The sequence below is a fragment of the Euprymna scolopes genome, chromosome 2 (genome assembly GCF_053919585.1).
Source record: "Euprymna scolopes isolate OS-2025 chromosome 2, ASM5391958v1, whole genome shotgun sequence".
Classification (NCBI taxonomy): Eukaryota; Metazoa; Mollusca; class Cephalopoda; order Sepiida; family Sepiolidae; genus Euprymna; species Euprymna scolopes.
The window spans coordinates 38237655-38257737 of record NC_136483.1 but is presented as its reverse complement, the minus strand read 5'-3'; the positions used below and the strand labels follow the sequence as shown (position 1 = coordinate 38257737).

Here is a 20083-nt window from a genome sequence, read left to right as displayed (position 1 = left end):
ACTTATTGAAGGCACTCATATCTTGAATTATTCAGACTATTATTCTCATCTGGGTTTTTATATTCACGTTTTGGCTGATATAACTTCCCATTTATTTTTTTCAAGTGCATCTGTTTGCACTTAAGAATCTTTTAAGTCTAATTTGTGAACCTCGACGGGATTCTGAACTTTATTTAATCCACAGGAAATTAAGATGGGATTAAAAACTATACATTTATCGAAAAATTATTTCAATAAATGTCACTTTACTTACATCACCTTTTACCCAATTGATGCCAAGTATATCCTTGGGCCCCACCTCAAAAACTGAATATAATTATCTATTACACAAAGGGCAATTGTTTTCTGTTTGATTTTGTTTTCTGTTTGTTTTTTGTTTTTTTTTATTTTCTTAGTTTGTTCACATTAGGGATGGACCATTCCACCAGATGCCAAACATTCACTCACTAAGATATTCCAACCAAGAAATCTTTTTAAGATTCTGACCGTCCATTTAAGTGCAATTGTTTGAATCTCTCTTGTTCACCAAGTATATTTGCCAAGTAGTTTTTGAAATTCTTTTTCATGAGTCCAGTTGCTTTTATAATAACTGGAATGATAGAGATCTTCCTAAGATTCCAGTTTCTTTTCATGTCATATTAGTTTTTTTTTTTTTTTGTTATCTTTTCCCTTTCAGTTCTGTTTAATCCAACATCATTGGTGACACTAACTCCTACTAAGGTTGCTTCGTTCTCCTTCTTGTCCCATATCACTATGCCAGGTTTTAAGGTTCCATTTTTTTTAAGTACGTAGATGTAGGAATTGTGTATTTAGAGTGGATGGTGTATAACTTATTTCCAACTGTTCTTTCTGGTAAATGTTCCCAGGACTTCCTGTTGCATTCGATATTCAACTTTTTACAGATCGTCCAGTGGAGATATTTACACACTCCATTGTGTCACATTATATAGTAGCTGTCCTCCAACAGAACCTTACAGCTGAATGTCAGGTCGCTCACACTCTACTTCTGTATACTTGCTGCTATTGCTGAGACCACTCATCATTTTAAAAGCATTGGTCATCATACCTTGATCTTAGGTAGCCATTATAATATTCTTCAGATCATAGTGGAGCGATCCTCTTTTTAGTCAGTCTATAGAGCCTCCATTATCTGTATGCGTGCTTGTATATCTAGCTTAAAGTTCGAAACTACTAACCAAAGAATCATAAAGTTTATATTTTCTTGATCAGTGTTGCCCCAGATGTATAATATTTAAAATTCTTTGATCATTTAGTGTGATCAAGAAGTAATTACGATTTTTTAATGTAATCTTATAATATACATTTTTCATGATTGAAATTTAAATGTAAGTTTTCTTCTAGGAGGGGAACTTGGATTTAGTAGTGCTTAGGAGGATTCCTTAATTTCATGTGTGTTTAAATACAGTGTAACTCGGGATAAAGAAATTCTGTTCTATTGTTGGTGTGTCCCGGGAGCCATAAGCCAAACTGCTTAATATCTTGGATAGAGCAGTTAGTAACCCAAAAGTGAGAAACAAAATAATTTTTCTTCTAAAGGAGAAGAGTACTTGGTTTTACTTGGCACAAATGTTACACACTGTTTAACATCTTCTAGTTTGAGAAGGATGTAGTTTGCTTGAAGCATTGTGCATAGTGTAATATAATTGAAAATTATTGAAAATTCCTTCTAATATTTTCATTCTTTGATATGCTAACTTGTGTCCACAATGTTTCCTACAAACCGCATTGATATAGCCTTCAAACATAACTCCTTTCATTTTCTAGATTTTTTTTTTTACTGACATGGAGCAATGTCAGATAGCCTTGTTAGTCTATTGTATAAAGGGCAGTTGTCTGTGTGTGCATATGTCCAGCTAAAGTCCAAAACTACAAAAAAAATATCAACAAAGTTGGTATATTCTTAATCAGTATTGCCCCTGATCAATAATATCTAAAATAAAAAACATTTCTTTATTCTTTGGGAATAAATTGGGCCAGATTTCATGGAGGGAGTGTCGGTTTTTCAGTGACTTGTTTTACTAATTTAGAAAGAAAATGCCAATTTATTCCCCAAGGAATCTATTACATAAAGAAGATTTATGTGTGTGCATATGTGTGTGTGTGTGTGTGTTTAACTAGAGAGGAATGGTTTGAGAGGATCAGAAAGATGGGGGCTTAAAAAAAGGGAGGGAGCATTGGGGAAGAGAGAAAGATAAAGAGATGGATAAAGATAGGTAGAGGTTTTAATAGAAATAGGTTATACTTTTGCCCTAGGCAATGCCAGGTAGCCTTGCTAGTAAAATATAAATACAAAAATAATCAAAATGGTAATATGGTGTTATTAGCTGGGTACAAAAAAGATATAGCATAGGGTTCATCGTTAAATCTCAAAGTTTGGTCTTCTTGCCAATATGAAAATAAAGTCAATAAGAACCTTATCAACAAGTCTGGCAATGACGCACTAATTCATTTATGACAGTTAATATGAAATAGACAGTGGCAGCTGATTTGGCATCCATATTGAAAAAAGATCCATGATTTCATGTTTGTTTCATTTCAATATTATCTTTAAATATAATAAGAATATCTGTAAACTATTTTTTTAATAAATATGTTTATTTGCTTTCATGAATGTATCACATAGAACTTTTTTTTCGTATATGTTTATTTAGATATTTTTAAAATATATTTATTTACAGACACAGTTTAACAGAAATGAATGAATGTTGACACTTCCAAAAATATGAACATTTTCTAAAAAAATCTTTTAAAATTTCAAAAGATTTTTTATTTGAAAAAAAAGAAAAAGAAAAACAATTACATGCGATAAATTAAAAAAAAGTAAGTAAGCATATTTATAAAAAATTGTTTATGGATATTCTTCTTCTTCTTATTATTATTATTATTATTATTATAAAAAAATGCTGAAATGAAACAAACAAGAACTTGTAGACCTTTTTTTTAGTAGGGATGCCAAATCGGCTGCCACCATTAAGTTATACGGAGCAATAACTCGAATGAGTTAATATGTGTCATTGCCACAAGTTTTATAAAAATGTATTAATAAAATGTTGAAATTTAAATTCTATAAATAATTCAAATTTTTTATTAACATTTAAATTTATAAATAACTAGCAGTGCTATCCGGCATTGCTTGGATCCTAAAAAGGAAAATATACTAGTTTAAAAAAAAACTTTGCTTTTTGAGAAAACACAAGTTTACTGTCTAATTAGAGTAGCTTGAAAGATCTAGCAGAGAGCAACAATGATGCAAAGAAATGTATAAAAAAAAGTGGGGAAACTGTTGTATGACCACACGCTTCAAAAACACACAAAAAAAAGAAGATGGATATAAGCATAACAAACAACAAGATCCACAGAATTTTAGTATTAATATATAAATGAAAAGTTGTTGTGACGACATGAGGCTACAAATGTGAAGAGGATATAACAGAGCACAGTAATGCAAAGGAATGTATAAAAAATAAAAAAGATGAAGATGGACATAAAGATAACAAACAAGATCCACAGCATTTTAGTATATAGATAAAGTGTAAGTCTTGAAGATAGACATAAAGATAACTTCAAAGATGCAAAGAATAAAAAAAAAACATGTATTCATGAAACATTGGTGAGCAAAACAGGCATAATTTGTATGTTGAACTGAATTATTAAATAGTTTGGATATTTTCTAGACAGACCTTAACATACTTGCATACCATAGCTAAAACATTAAATATGGACTTCATAAATAGTAATAGTATGTATAAAAAAGTTGGAATGTTTTACTTATGTTTTCGTATTTGTTTGTGGATAAAGTGTCAAAGACAAAATCTGCAATACATTTCGGTGAGCACAGCAAAACCCTCAAGAGAAAGAATAATCCTGCCAATTGAAAAAGTCTGATTATAATTTTACACTAGTGAGCAATATAAAGGATTTGGAACCAAAGGGGAATTCTTCAAAAGAGAAAAGGATGTTTCCTCCTAGTCATTAAAAATGTACATTTTGGAAGGAAAAAAAAAAAAGAAAGAAAAAGAACAAAAAAAAAAAATAAGAAAGCAACAATAAAAAAAATGAAAAGAAACAGATGTTTTTTTAGTTTCCAGTCATTAAAAACAAATATGATATTAATCACTAACTGTCTTTAACCGACATTGCCCGGGTGAAGACATTTGTACCAAAGAAAATTTTATTTTATTTCAAATAATAATAATAAGGTATATTGAAATATTTGTGAAGAGTTTATCAGGCATGTGCACACAATGTGATGATGTATGGAAGTGAAACCTGGCTAGTGAGAGTGGAGGACATGTGTTGCATGAAACAAAATGATATGAGAATGATGTAATGGATGTGTAATACGAGAAAGGTTTAGTTTTGATAACCTTAAAGGAAGATAAAATCTAAACAGTGTCGAGTGTTGTGTGCAGAACGATAGAGTTTGATGCTATAATTATATTGAATAAATGGATGAGAATTCTTCGGTTAGTAGATGCACGTGATCGCAAGAAGAGGACTTTGTACTAAGAGAGGATTAGCTCCCCCAACTTTCTATAATATTAGTGATCAAAACAGTTTCTGCTTTTTTTTTTTAGAACATGGACATTTTGTTCCTATTTATTTGTCTCCTACAAAGGCAAGACACATATTGCAATATGTGTCATGTCAATAAAATAGCTGGCTGTGGTGTCAATAGCCTAAATTCTAGACTCATACTCCTGGAATTTAAAAAGGTCTTAAGATGATCTAATAAAACTCTAGTAATAATTTATACTAGATCTTGTGGAGTAGTAAAATACCCTGGACAAGATGGAATGATTTATGACCATTTAAACAACACTGCTCCTACTGAGTGAAGTTGATTTTTTATTACCTTGTAATTATCAACTGTGCATCCTATTTACCCTCCAGAAAAAAAGTGCTTATTACTTTCTATGTATGTGTCAAACTTTCCTTTTTATGACAAAACATTATTTATAGTGTTATTTTGAATTCAATTTTTCTTTTTTTATGAATGGAATCTAAAGTATGCAATTAAAACAAAAGACAGAAGTAATACTTAATGCAAAACGACCCAACTTCCCCCAAAATATTAAAATCTTTGTGTCATTAAGTGATAGGATCGCCTCTTAATAAGAATTTTCAACTTAATTATCGATTGCAAGGCTTATGGGCAACCATGTTTTTTTTTCCATTCTAACTGAACAGGGTAGAGACTCAGTTTGTTTTGAAGAACAAAAAAGGTTTTAAAATATGTTAAAACACAAATAAACTTATCTAGGTAAGTAGAAGAGTAACTTTGATAACATTTATTTGTTGTATTCTTTTTTTTTTTTCAATTTTGTTAAGTGACTGACAGAAATGAATTTTCTGAATCTAACTCTATAGCTCTGTTAATATGGACTGGGGAATTAATAAATCCAGTACAAATTCTGTTGCATTTGTTGCGTTCACTTTCACACAATCTTTTTTGCTGATATGAAACGCCTGCAGATTTCACTTTTTTTGCAGACTGAGAAATTCTATTCTAGTCATGTAAATTATTAATGAAAATAAAAATAATCCCGGACAACACGAAGTAGGACAGCTAGATTATAATAAAATACAAACTGTAAATCCTTTCACTCGTTATTTTATTAATTCTTTCTTTTACATTTTCAATCACTTTCCATGACATTTCCTTTACATTTGCACAGCTCTTTTAATCAACCAATTAGATTGTGAATATCACATTTCAGTAAATCTACAAACATGCAGCAATGATTATTAATTAGGATTATCTTAATTAAAATTAAAAACTGTAAAGAGAAATAAATAAGAAATAATTTCTCCATCATATCTTAATTATGTTTAAAGTCAGCTTGAACTTAAGACATTTAGTAATTAAGCTTTATTAATTGAATTCAATATTTTTTTGGAAAAATTTAGATACTTTTCTAGTTTATCATTCAAACACTACGATGTTTGAATATGTGGTTAAGTGTTAGCTTTACTCATTTAGAACTGCTTTAAAGCTTCATCGCTCACTCATTTTGCGACCAAATTTCAAACAATTTTTTACAGTTCTTAGGCCACCTTCTCAGCTATATTTTGAAATAAAAATTTTCAACTTTTTGTTCATTAAAACAAAAGTTATAATAAAATTACTGGTGTTCAAAAGTTTTCAGAATAGGTCAGGAACGTGAGAGACGGTTTCTTCTGATTGGTTACCATAGCAACTTTTTCGTCACCAACACCTTCATAAATCATAGCGGAAATGTTGCTCACAAGCTATCTTACTGGGGTATATAGAGAGAGTTAACAAAAGTGATGCTCTTTGCTATGCTAGGGCTGATAATCTTTCACTTACGACGTCACCCATTAATTCTGTTTCTCTCTTTTATTTGTCCCTTCTTTCTGTTTATTCACTTAATTATTATGTCTTTTATTTGATTTTTTTATTTAGTCAATTTAAGAAGTTGGTAATAATTTTTTTTATGGATTGTTGACAATGTGTATGATATTGAAAACAAAACAGAAAATATTAATTTCAAAGCAAAGCCTGGGAAAATCATGGATTACACAGAAAAATGTGAGCATGAAAAGTAATATGGTTAAGATTAAACGTAAAAGGACTAGTTGCTAAAACTGGAAAAGAAAAAGACAAGATATTCTAGTAAAAAATATAATAAATTTATCTGAAAATAACATTTTTTATATATATATATATATATATATATATATATATATATATATATATATATATATATATATATATATATAATTATTCCAGAATATTTTCCAGAGCTGAAGCAACCAATGAAGTTTTAATGAGGTTAATGCAAAAGTGCTCAATACCAAAGTAGGACAAGATATCTTTTTATTTGTTTTACATAAGCAATTATATGGTGCTACAAATTCATGAGTGTGTTTCGGTCAGCCAGTTACAAGTAATTAGAGACCTCTTCAGGCGATATTTTTTATATAAAAGTGAAGTCTGTAATGAAAATTTTACAAGCGTTTCTAGCACAAAATTAATTAGGGGGTCACATCATATGGTATTCAAATAAAATAAGATAACAGCATATGTGAAAAAGAAAGAAAGAAAATGGGGGGAATAACAAGTATATATCTAAATAGAGGAATAAAACAAAGAGGAAGAGAGAAAAGAAAGAACAACAAAAGAGAATAATACAAATAATAATAATAATATCATTAATCATTATATATTATAGAAAAATGCAAGTATGAAAAGTAATATGGTTAAGCTGAAACATGAAAAGGTAAAGGACTAGTTAAAACTGGAAAAGAAAAGGACAAGATATTCTAGTAAAAATATAATAAATTTATAACTTAAAATTAAGAATTGATTATATGTTATAGATTGAATAAAAAAAATTCTTAATGCTGCAATGTTTTAAGTTATAAATTTATTATATTTTTTACTAGAATATCTTGTCCTTTTCTTTTCCAGTTTTAACAACTAGTCCTTTACTTTTCCATGTTTAAGCTTAACCATATTACTTTTCATGCTCGCATTTTTCCATAAATTCATGCTTTTTCCAGGCTTCCAATAAATTCACTTGTTCTTTGTTTAATTTCAGTCTTTTTTTTTTGCCTCCATAAACACATATGTAATAACAATGTACAGCACTCGTCTGCTTTCAATAAAATACCCCCAATTATCTCCCTTTCATGCATTCATTCTGTCTGTTTCATGAGTTACTTCTCTTTTCGCAACAATAGTTGCTCAAGCGACGATGTTGCTATGGAAACCAGTCATAAAAAAACGTTGCTCATTCCCTTACATATTTTACGATTTTGAACACCAGAAAATTCATCATAACTTCTGTTTTACTGAACGAAAATTGAAGTTTTTTTCACAATATAGCTGAGAATGTGATCTATAAAGTGTAATAATTGTTAGAAATTTGATCGAAAAATTAGTGAGCCGTGAAGCTTAAAAGAAGTTCTAAATGATTAAAACTGCCACAACCATATATTCAATAGTGTTTGAATGATATATATACTAGCTGTACAAACCAGGAATTGCCCAAACTATTTTATAAATATGTTTATGCTTTATGACCGTGCATGTTTTTCATGTTCAGAATAAAGAAATATATAGGAAAAAAGCAAGTAAGGAACAATACTTCTTACTAAAAGAATAAGTTATTTCTCTTAGCTAGTTTTTATTTTAAGGTGAGTTTTTAAGAATCTCTAAATATTAGAAAACAGTGAGATTGAATAAGGTATAAGTAAATTAGAAAAAAAAAACCATTACAACAATAACAATTGAAAGTTGATTAGTCAGAATCAAAGTTTGATTTTCCAGCTTAAATGCTATTTAGATCAAATTTTTAAAATTTAGCTAAAATTATTTTATGAATTTAGATAGAAAATTATAGTAGAGTCAATCAACTTAGTCACATGTAAATGCTTCATAGATTCTGTCATGCAAAATCAATATTTATTTATTTTTGTCAGTTATTTATGTCAAATATTGAGTGAGGTGGTTAAAAAATATATTTAAAACCGATTTAATCAATTATGTATTTAATCTTACAATATGTTATTTTTTATTAGTGATATTATAGAGAAAGGAGGAGGATCTTGCTTAGTTGCTAATTTGAATAATAAATATTGTAGTAATATTGGCAGGCTTAGAAATTCATATGTATGCTCCAAATTTAAAAGATGAGCATTTATTTATATACACCTGATTCTCGGTTAACTGAGCATATTTATTTAACATAGTTTAATCTGTTAGCTGAGTGGATGTTCTATCAAATTCTAGTTTCGTATGTATTCAGTTAAAAATATATTTGAATGGCAAATTTAATCAATTGAATTTAAGGTTGTTTTTTTATTATTATTTATCAACAACACTCCTATATTTATGAATAATTTATTGCCTTCAATATTTTTTAACCTAAATATGAAAACTCAGAAATATGGCTTAGATTGTACTTAATTCAAATATGGCGATATATAAATAAAAAGTTTCCTCGTTTGCACTGGGTTCCAAAGCATTTTTTTTTACTCAAGAAGGGTTCTAACAAATATGACTAGTAAGATCTTTATCCGTATGACTTTTAAGGATTTCTATTTCCTTTCACCAATTTTTATTCTTTTTAAACCAAAGAAAAAAAAGTCTCTGTGACTTTTTTTTTGAGGAATGTAAATCTGTCTCTGATGAGTTGCTTAGTGAATTGTCACTATTTAATGAAACACGTGTAAGATGAATATACTAATGATAAAATAAAATGCGTGTGATATAAATGCATTTTTCGCTCGGTATATTTATTTCCAATATATATGCTCTGAAAGTGTAAATTCATTTTTATTGAGCTTGATCAATTGTGCCAATTTGGAAAAAACATAATTGAAATATGCATTAAAAGTATATATTTCTTTATAATTAAACGTATATATATATATATATATATATATATATATATATATATATATATATACTTAATTTCCCATATTTCTTGTGCCAATTTCTGACAGTCACGAGGTTGAATACTACCCTGCAGCAAAGTCAAGAGTGACTGGGTTCCAATTCCCCCTCAGACAATAATTATTATCTCCTACACTGAAAAGAACATAAGTTCAAAACACATGTGTCCGTCGGTTTAAAAATAATTATTAATATTTATTTAAAAATATTATCATATATATATATATATATATATATATATATATATATATATATATCAATGTATGCATGCATAATATCAAGATTACTCACCGAGTTCCGTATGTACAGTATTTGAGACATCATCATAAACATCAGAATCATCATCGTAAGCTTTGCACGTGTTATCAGAGATCAAATTCTCCATTTTTTGATACGGATCAGAATCCGTTGAAGTTGAACTGGCACTTGATCGGCTGATAACATTTTCAGAAGGATTTACATTCTCATAGCTTGCACGCTTCTTGTAGACCATGTTTTTCTCAAATGATGAAGAAGAGCATGATGATAATGACGATGATGATAACGGAGACGATGACCTCTTCCTGTAAGAGGGTGGCGAGTCGACCAACTTACTGTTATTCAAGGCATACTTTTTAGGTGAGCTATTTTCAATAGAATTACTTTTGCTTGTTCTTCTAGTAAAATTTCGTTCATTACTTTGATGCGACCCATCTACAGTTTTTGCATTTATTGAAAGGGTCAAAGCGTCGATGTCAAATTTTATGTTTTTGAAAGCATTAATTTTATCCTGGTTAAAAGGAACCGGTTTTTGGTTCATGCTACTGAACGAAGGCGTCCTATAAGAAGAATCCAATGTTAAAGATTTCGCTGTAGATTTTAAAGACTTTTGGTGACCTAGTGTGGTTGTTTTTCTAGTATTGAGCAAGGGAGACTTAGGAATCGGTCGGCCTTCATCAAGACTGACCGTTTTCTCAAACATACTGCGTAATTCCTTCAGTTTTGTATCAGCAATCCTTCCCATAATAAACTCACACTCTTTCAAGTCGTTATGTTCCGGCGATCGGCGAGCATCTTCTAGACTTGACTTCCGTTGTAAGATGAGCTTTTTCAACTTTGGTTTTTGAGCAAAGAACAAATTTTCGGCAGAGCTAGTGTGTTCCAATGGCGGACTTTCGGTTCTAAGTGAAAAAAGTTCTCGTGAGTTAAAGGACTTTTCTGAACCAATGATATCCGACGTCGACAGCATTTTCTTCTTACCATGTAGATACAAACCTCGATCGTGCGTCATTTCATAAGATTGAACTGCCTTAAACACTTTACCACTAATATTGTCAGTTGTCGATGAGAGTCGATATTCAGGAATCTTTGAAGATGATCGGATATCAGGCACTGAGAATCTGCCACCACTAGAACCAGATGGGGCCAGAGTTTGACGCATAGTCTTGAGTCCACCCGTGCTCCTGCCAAGGGCACTGGTGTTGATGGTAGACTTAGCAGTTGCACCTCTTCCAGCCTGCCCTACTCCTCCTCCTCCTCCTCCTCCTCCATCTACCTTGATAGGAGGAATTTTTTTCCCAGGGTTTTGTTGGTCAACGACATTACTGTTGTTATCTTTCTCAAACAGTGAGGTTAAGTTGGATACTTTGTTGGATGCATTGCCTCCGATGCCGCCTCCACTGCTGCCATTCATTGTGAAATGCACTTTGACCACATCAGAATGGATTCTTGGCCTTTTTACGCTGCTGCCACCATTAACTAAAACAAAAAAGTTAAGCTGCATCAAAATAAATTCACAAAATCCAAAGATTAAATATATATGTGTGTGGGTGTTTACATATTTGTATCTATAGAGACTCACTCCTAAACTAATTAACTGATCATTATGAATTTTGAAACACAGCCACTAAGCATAAGGGTTATAATATAGGTTACATTTAGTTTAATTTAGTTTAATGCAAAGAGGTTAAAAAAGCTTAAGTCAGATACCTACGAATTTTGTGAAATTCTAACACTGTATATTATTAATTAATAAATTTTTCTTCAAATTTCAGTTTCTTTGAAGTATTTTAAAGTTTTAAGAGGCATAATATAGATACAACGCCTAACTTGAAAACTGAAATATTTCAAATTTACATTGAATTTAATCACTGATCATTAGACAGCAATTAAATAAGATTCACTCAATTTTAATTTCTTTTTAAGATTTCTCAAACTTAAGCCTTAATTTTTAGACATTTTTTAGAATGAAAATCATATAATGAATTTAGATTAAAAAAAAAAATTGGAATTCTAGGCATAAAATTTAATATTTTTTATTATTGTTTTTTTTTTTCGCCCCAAACAAGGCACAGTGCCACTTTAACATAGGGGTGGGGGTACTATTTGGGACATAATTTGCAGGGATACTATGTAAAGTTGAGCAGCAAGATGTCTGTTTACATTACACTTGAACTTTTGTATGTTAGTACAGTCAGGAAAGCAGTGACCCGGGATGTAATTCCAACGTCTAGCAGTTCAAGGGAAGAAACTATTAGAATAGAAAGTTTTCCAACATCTACAGATCTCTATCTTCATTTAAGTCTTGTTATGAGGCATAAAAGTGGTGCAAAACTGTTCCAAGATTGTATCGCCTATAATCTATTGTATCATACTTGCTTCTACTTATTAGTATTTATGTGTGTGATATGATATTGTATAAACTAGTACATTGTATAAAATATATCATATTAACTACAATTAATACATTGTATGAACTTAATTACAAGAGTGCATCACCTATGGTCTATTCTGTTTGCTTCTGAGTAACATTTGCAGATTATTATTTCTTTTATTTCATTTTTAACTGTCTTTTCAATTCAATCCAGAAAAGAACAGAATTGCATTGGGTATTTATTTCCTTCTCATCACAGACAGATGTGACACAAGATCAGAAAGTGGGGAGAATCAAACTTGCATCTCTAAAGAAGAGACATTCTAGCCTATTAAAAATTGCCTGGAAAGCTCGTCAGCATTCCCTGGTCAGGGTGCCTTAGGCAGTTAGCAATAAACTAACTGCATTCCAAGGAGAGAAGGTAAGTCATGAGAAGGTGGATCTCCTAGAACTACAGAGGGCTAGTATCTCAGCCTTACAGATAAAAGGCCACTGAAACGGCCCACTTTCTGCTGAACTGATTGTCAAGGACTGATCTCTGACTGGTCTGACCCATTCTGCACCAAACAACATTTACATTAAGTATTTAATTGGAAAATAACGAAATAACGAGCAATATAATAAAAAAATCTTGGTCATTGGAATGTACTATATATATATCTATAATATAAAGCTGAACGTCTGTGTGTGTGTCTGGTCATGAATAGGCTCCTATATGGTTGACTATTATAGAAAACTGATCACATATAATGATAGAAGATATATTGAGACAGGAATGGGTATGTTTGATCTGGCATAATGATGATTCATTAAAATTATGGGGTCTGCATACGCGCCTGGTCCACAAAGTATGGAAATAAAAAATTTTAAAATTAAAAAAAAAACGTTTACAAGTGTTTTTGATATAGGTGTACATAATGATACTTTGATAAGTATGTTTTAACTTAAATAGGGATGGTATAATAAAATTGTGGGGTCTGCGTTCGCGCCTGGCCTCCATAGAATGGAAATAGGCACAAACTTTATAAAAACTTTTCATATCTATCTGCGTAAGTATACTTTGATAATTATGTTTCCGTTTGAAGAAATATGGTATAATAAAATTATGGGGTCTTCGTTCGCGCCTGACCTCCATAGAATGGAAATATGTCACAAAGTTTAACAAGATTTTTTAATATAGATCCACAGAATATTGTGATAAATGTTTCAGTGTGAACAGGTATGGTATAATAAATTATGGGGTTTATCTATTTTATTTTTACTTTCATCATATTTTGCTTTGGTTTTGATACCCCCAAATTCGAAGCTATCTCTTTACAACCGTTCCTTTTCATAACCTATCATACTTTCATAAATCAGAGTCCATTTTCTGTAGGCTGTTTTTGAACCCAATTAACAACAGGTACTTTTGCTAGTATATATATATAGTAAGTTATAAAATATATATGGCGATTAAGCTACACTGAATATTCCGTGTTTCATCCACTCTAGGATTCTTTAGGCTAATACGAGAATTTTGTCGTTGTCTCGCTTTTTTATATACGCACCATCTAGTGAGGTTTTTGTTAGCCAATCAGCTTTCTAGTATCCACCGTACCCTTCCTAATCAGCCAATGGGCAGGCACTTACAGGACAAAGGCCCATTTGACCTCTGGTTGACCCATTCCTTTGTGTTTGCTATTTAGCGTAGATATCTAGTGTCTTGACCTGTTTTAAATCTCGTTAAGTTTTTTTTTTATATAATATGTTTTATATATATATATGTGTGTGTGTGTGTGTGATAGTTTATGTATATGCATGTTTATTTATTTATTTATTTTATTTGTTTATTTTCTATTGTTATTGTCAGTTTTAAAATTATTTTGTATCTCTATCCTAGAGTAAATTTTATCATGTGAACACTTTTGTTCGCTATTTCTCTCCTACAGTTTAATAGATGTTGAGGTTCTTTAAAGTATAGGATAGCAAATTTTTTGTGAAGGCATAATCTACATGGATTGTCTAGCTCTACCTACATATTGAGCACAGTTGAAGTAAATACTTAAAGTTTACGCATAAATTTATACTTTCGTATATTAATTTATGTGTGTAAATGAAGTATATATATATATATATATATATATATATATATATATATATATATATATATATACATATTAGGGAATTAATATTTTTACATAATAAATTCTGATTCAACTTCTTGATATATAAAATAGTCAGGCATAAAAAAATTATGGGAGAAAAACTGTTTTAGTTAGAAATACAAAACACCAAAATTAGAAGTATAATTTGTTTTTACTTCTTATATTCTCTATGCAACAATCAAACAAATTATACAAAACTTATGCATATATCAATATATAAATCAAATTTTGTTATATATTTAAGATGATAATTCCAAAAATTTCCCATCAATTCCTATTTTTACCATCATTTCTGAATTCATCTAATTCAATCTCAAAATATTTTACCCTATTGCTGTTCTTAATCTCATCTGGCAACTCGTAAATGGGAACATTTTTCATTAATAGGTAATAAGTAACTCATAAGAATCACAAAAACAAAAACATTCAAGATCGAAATAAAATATGACTAGTTAATAAAATGGTTCCAAAAGTAATGCCTCCTATTTTTTTAATTATGCCGAATGAATCAGAGGGGATTGCAAATTGCATTATGATGATTGAACATGAATTAATGACCTGAAATTTTCATCTCCCTGTTACAGATTTTTATGGTGGGAGACTCAAAGAAAGCAACTCCTGTCATGGACGTGTGTCCGAAGCAGAGATGTATCATTGAATTCCTGGAAAAAATGCATTGAGAATGGTGGTGACTATGTAGAAAAATAAATTCTGGAGCACAAAATGTTGCTCGTTTTAATGGTATCACTCTCGTCTTCATAGCTCTTCAACTTTTTGAGTTAAAAAAAAAGGAGGTTTTACTTTTGGAACAACCTTCGTATAACAAAAATAAAAAGCACAAAAAACATGCACACAAAAAAATAATAAAAAACAAAGATAAAATTAGAAAACAATTTAACAAGTTCATTAAATAAAATACGTAAAATGTAAAAGCTTCATTAATTTGTTAACTCTGATTCGTAACATACATTTGTGTCTTCACTGATGTCATCCTTGTTTCATTAAGTGTTTCCGCTTTCTTAACATCATATAATTTATGTTTTGGAATTTCTTAGATGCGGATCGATAATTTAGATTATTAAGACGTTTGTTCTCATCTTGGATGTTATTCTCACAACGTTTTGGCCAATGTAATCCTGATCTTTTTCAGGTGCATCTGGTTATACTAAGGAGTATTTATAGAATTTCAAATAGAACCCTGTATTTATAGACCCATGGTGCAGCAGATAAAAGTGCTAAGTAATAATCAGTTCTAAGCGGCAGTCTTCTGGAGGTTGAAGGTTCAATCTTCGGTGCAAGCAATACTTAAAATACAACTAAAAGTTAAAAATGACTTCTACTCAGTCATGGTACGACTAAATCAGACCAGTTAGGATTAAACATTGTGATAGTTTGAAACTATGTACAGATTTCTAAGTTCATGATGGGGGTTGCTTTCCTAGGAGTATCACGCCGTTAATATCTACAGCAGAGAGACTGAACTTTCTGGCCATGAATACATAAGTTCAGTCTTGTTTGTTAAACAACTCTTAGTAAGAATGAAAAAAATAAAAAGGATTCCTCCATGCACTAATTTGGTCCATGATGAGCCAAAAGGACTGAATATTATACTATTTTTGTTTTTTTCTATAAGAAGACTGGAGTAATGTTGTGTCGATAACATGGTTAATGCAGTACTAGCTTGAATCAGCTAGTTTTTGTTCGTTAAGCACAGAGAGGTCGAAAGATTAAGACTGAAAGGTTGTTAACATGTCATGAAATTCAAGTAAAATCTTCAATTTTTGATAATTTTTTATTTCTATATTTTATTTTATATCTTTTATTAAAGTTTCCTTTAATTTTTGCTTGAGTTTGAAAAAAAAGAAGCTTTTTGGAAGGAGTCAAAGTCAGATACAAGAATTCAGGGAGTCAGAGTTGGATATTTCGATCTTTGAATAATCAACAGTCTGAACACCTGAACGATTTTTTAAATGTAGACTTGTTAGAATACTAGTAGCCAGGGCCAGACGTTATAGCTTCCAACTCCACAAAACTACTTTTTTTTTTTAGATCCTATTAAGTTCAACTACTTTAAAGTATTTATTCTTCTGTGCTTGATCTGAGATTTTTCCAAATGATAAACAAATGCTCAGACTTATTAGTTTATATTGTGATCAGCCTACATTACTTTGATAAGCTTCAACGAATTTGTTCCCAGAGGAATCTGAGTCACACATTAATGCCAGAGAGAGAGAGGGGGAGGCGTTACGAAAACAAGCTTGCTACATTTTGTGTTATTTATTCATCTAATAATGTTATTTTTTTTTATTTTTATATATATATATATATATATATATATATATATATATATATATATATATATATATATATATATATATATATATATATATATATATATACAGGAAACTGTAATTAATTTCTTAGACTTTATAACTGAAATTGTGTACTATATCTGATTTCTCATGAGATATTCTTTTACAGGAAATGGAAACTAAATTTCATAGACTTTGGCTTAAATTTAGTTGTTTTTGTTTATATGTAAGATGATCGTTTAAAAGTTTTAAATCTAACTCAGGAGTGTGAGAAAGAGGATTTTTTTCATTATTTTTCAATAAAGTATCCTTTGAGATTAATGCAAGTGGCGAAACAACATTCAAACATTACAATCCAATCAGAAAAAGGTAACATTCTTGTTCTCCAATACCTCTGACACACACACACACACACACACACACACACACACACATATTTATTCAATGAAAATTGCTCCAGACAAGGTATGAAGCTACGTGATGTAAGAAGTTTAAAAATAAAAAAAAAAAACAGGTAAAAAAATCCACGAACAATAAGTATTAGCTGGATAGATTCTGACCAAAAAAACAGCAATTCTTCCACCTTTGTCAGAAACATCATTCCTGGAATATATATATATATATATATATATATATATATATATATATATATATATATAAAGAGAGAGAGAGAGAGAGAGAGAGAGAGAGAGAGAGAGAGAGAAACAGAGAGACATTTTTTAATTAGATGTTTCATTTCAATGATTTCAAGTAACAAATAGATACAAAGACTGTTTCAAAAGTAATGCACCCTATTCATTAACGAAAAAAAAAGTTGAAGAGCTACGAAGACAGGAGTGGTACCATTAAAACAAACGACCTTTTGTGCTCCAGAATTTCTTTTTCTACATAGTCACCATCATTTTCAATGAGCTTTTGTCATCGATGGAATGGTGGCTGTGCATGGCCGTTCAGCGCATGCTTTGTCACTCCCATCTTTTTTTCACCATTCTAAAATCGACAAACGACAAACTCATTTCCTAATTGTGCTGACATCAACTGCATCGGCTTTGTTAATGTTCAACAGAAGTTGGTGAATGTTGACTGGTTCAATTTTTTCTGCATGGAGGAATTCAATGGCAATTCGCTGTTTCTGACGCATGTCCATGATGGGGGTTGCTTTCTTAGGAGTCCCACACCATTAATATCTACAGCAGAGAAATTAATCTTTCAGGTCATGAATGCATTAATTCAGTCATCATAACAATGCAATTTGCAATCCCCTCAGATCCATTCGATAATTGAAATTTTAAAAAATAAAATTCTGCAAGTTTTTAAACAAAACAGACTTTTTGATAAATTACAAGAATTTATTCATGTCTATTCATATATGAATAATATTTGATGTCTAAAATGTTTATTACAAGCAAGCTTATGATTGTTGATAGAATTTCAGATGAAAATAATGGGAAATAATGACAAAGCTAAAATGTTTGATTTTGAAAATAAATTATCATCTATGACGATGCAAATGTGATAAAATTTGTAATGAAAAGTAAAAAGAATCACAAAACGAAAATATTTATGTAATTAAAAGAAAAGAATATTAACATTTTTTTTTTAACTATATTTAAATATATATATATACTAGCGGAAACATTTAGAAACCAAAGACATTCCTGTTCCACCCTCATTCAAGTATTTTTAGATAATGCTGTTTTACACTTAGTTATTTCTTTTTAATAAATAATAGTTGTAATCCACATATTTTGTGTAAAAAAAATTGTTCGCTGTAGAATTTTCTAAAAGTTTGTTGCATAAAATAAATTATTATAATAATCGATATGTAGTTTTAATAAAGATTATAAATCTGAAAATTACAACGTAGAGTTGTCTCCCTTTTTGAAATAGAGGTATAGGTAAATAAATTGTGAAGTAAGTGAAAAAGGGAGTGAAAACTTATTTTCAAAAAGACACAAACAAAACAAATCGAATGTCATTTTTAATTATAATAACCCTAAAGATTGTATCCAATCAGAGATGAGTGATGTCTGTGATCGGTTCAGAACATAACTTTATCCTATTAAAGATTTGTGACAATGATGAGTGGTAGAGTCATAGTAGATCACACAAAAATTTGAAAATCACTAAGTGAAGAGAACTTATCTAGCTGGTTTCCTATTTACCAAAAATGTGTTCCTCATTCTACATCTAGGTCATAAACCTGAAGCCAAATAAGTCTTAAAGGATAAAAATCCAGCATTGAAATGTTTCGTTTTACTAAACAAAACAGGGCAAGTTATTCATTTACCAGGACTTGCAAATTATAATCAGATTAAAACAAATAAAAAAACAAAACACTATCAGTCCTGAGTGATGGTCAACAAAGTAGATATTTGTTCCAATCACATGAGAGTTTAGTGAATTCAATCAGCAAAACGTGCTTCATACTTGTGACTCCTTTCCAGAGTAAACTTTATAAATATCAACTAGCAGGATTATCTGGTGTTGCTCAGAGGCATACATAATAATATAGAAGAGCTAAAAACAACTATACAACATGTTTTTAAGCATCTCTCTCTTTTTTTCAACTGGTTCACTATAATAAAAAGAAAAACGAATGCAAGGGAGTAAAACAGAGATGTCTAACTGCTGTTTGACCTCATTTGAATAATATCTTTTAAACAACTCTTAGTAAGAATGAAAAAAAAAAAAGGATTCCTCCATGCACTAATTTGGTCCCCGATGATTCAAAGGGAGTGAATATTATACTTTTTTGTTTTTTTCCATAACACTAGAGTAATGTTGTGTGTCAATAATACGGTTAATGCAGTACTAGCTTGAATCAACTTGCTTGTGTTCAAGTTAAGCACAGAGAGGTTGAAAGGTTAAGACTGACAGGCTTAGAACTCATTGACTTCCATTAATGACATGTTGCACCTGCCGGCTTGTACGGGTCATGGGGCTACTCAGCATCACTTGATATCATAATTTCCATAAATTACAGAAAAAAAAGTGAAATTAAAAAAAGGTGTTTAATATTGTCATTCAAATGTTTAAGTTCATTTGGAGACAAAATCAGAGTAAATATAATTATGCCCCGAGTGAGCTTTGAACCCACAACTGTCTTTAGGTACAGAATAAGAACCGACTGAGTCAAAGGGGAAAGTATGAAATGATGACATTAGTAAATACATAAACCAGACCGCTTCCTCCATTCTCTTTAGAGTTGAATGTCAACCAGTCAAAGACAATGAAAGTAAAAAAACAAAAACAAATCAAGACTTCCTTTCAATATTTTTTAGTGGTGAATACAAAGAAATATCTGTTATTAAACTAATATCCAGTGATTTCAGTGGCAGTATTCAAACTTCTGACTGTAGGAGTAATAATTCCTTAACTTTTCTTTATTTATGGCTTATAAAAATCAAATATTCATTAGGATTAATAATAAAAACTGTTGAAATAGATTGATTTTTTTTCATAATATGAATCAATATTTAACAATAAATAACTGACTAAACAGATTGTGGTAAAAAGGTATTAATCCCCGATAATCCCCAAAATACAA

At 30.3% G+C, this 20083-nt stretch overlaps 1 protein-coding gene across 3 annotated transcripts in view; it reads right to left on the bottom strand.

Annotated features, from left to right (window-relative positions):
- Positions 1-20083, bottom strand: part of LOC145291179 (uncharacterized) — a 315627-nt gene that overhangs the window by 191188 nt on the left and 104356 nt on the right. For all 3 annotated transcript variants that reach the window (XM_080136747.1, XM_080136757.1, XM_080136763.1), the window contains exon 2: positions 9737-11182. In XM_080136747.1, the coding sequence (XP_079992873.1) occupies positions 9737-11117 (1381 nt within the window). In that variant the 5' untranslated portion in view covers positions 11118-11182. The remainder of the gene's footprint in view (positions 1-9736; positions 11183-20083) is intronic.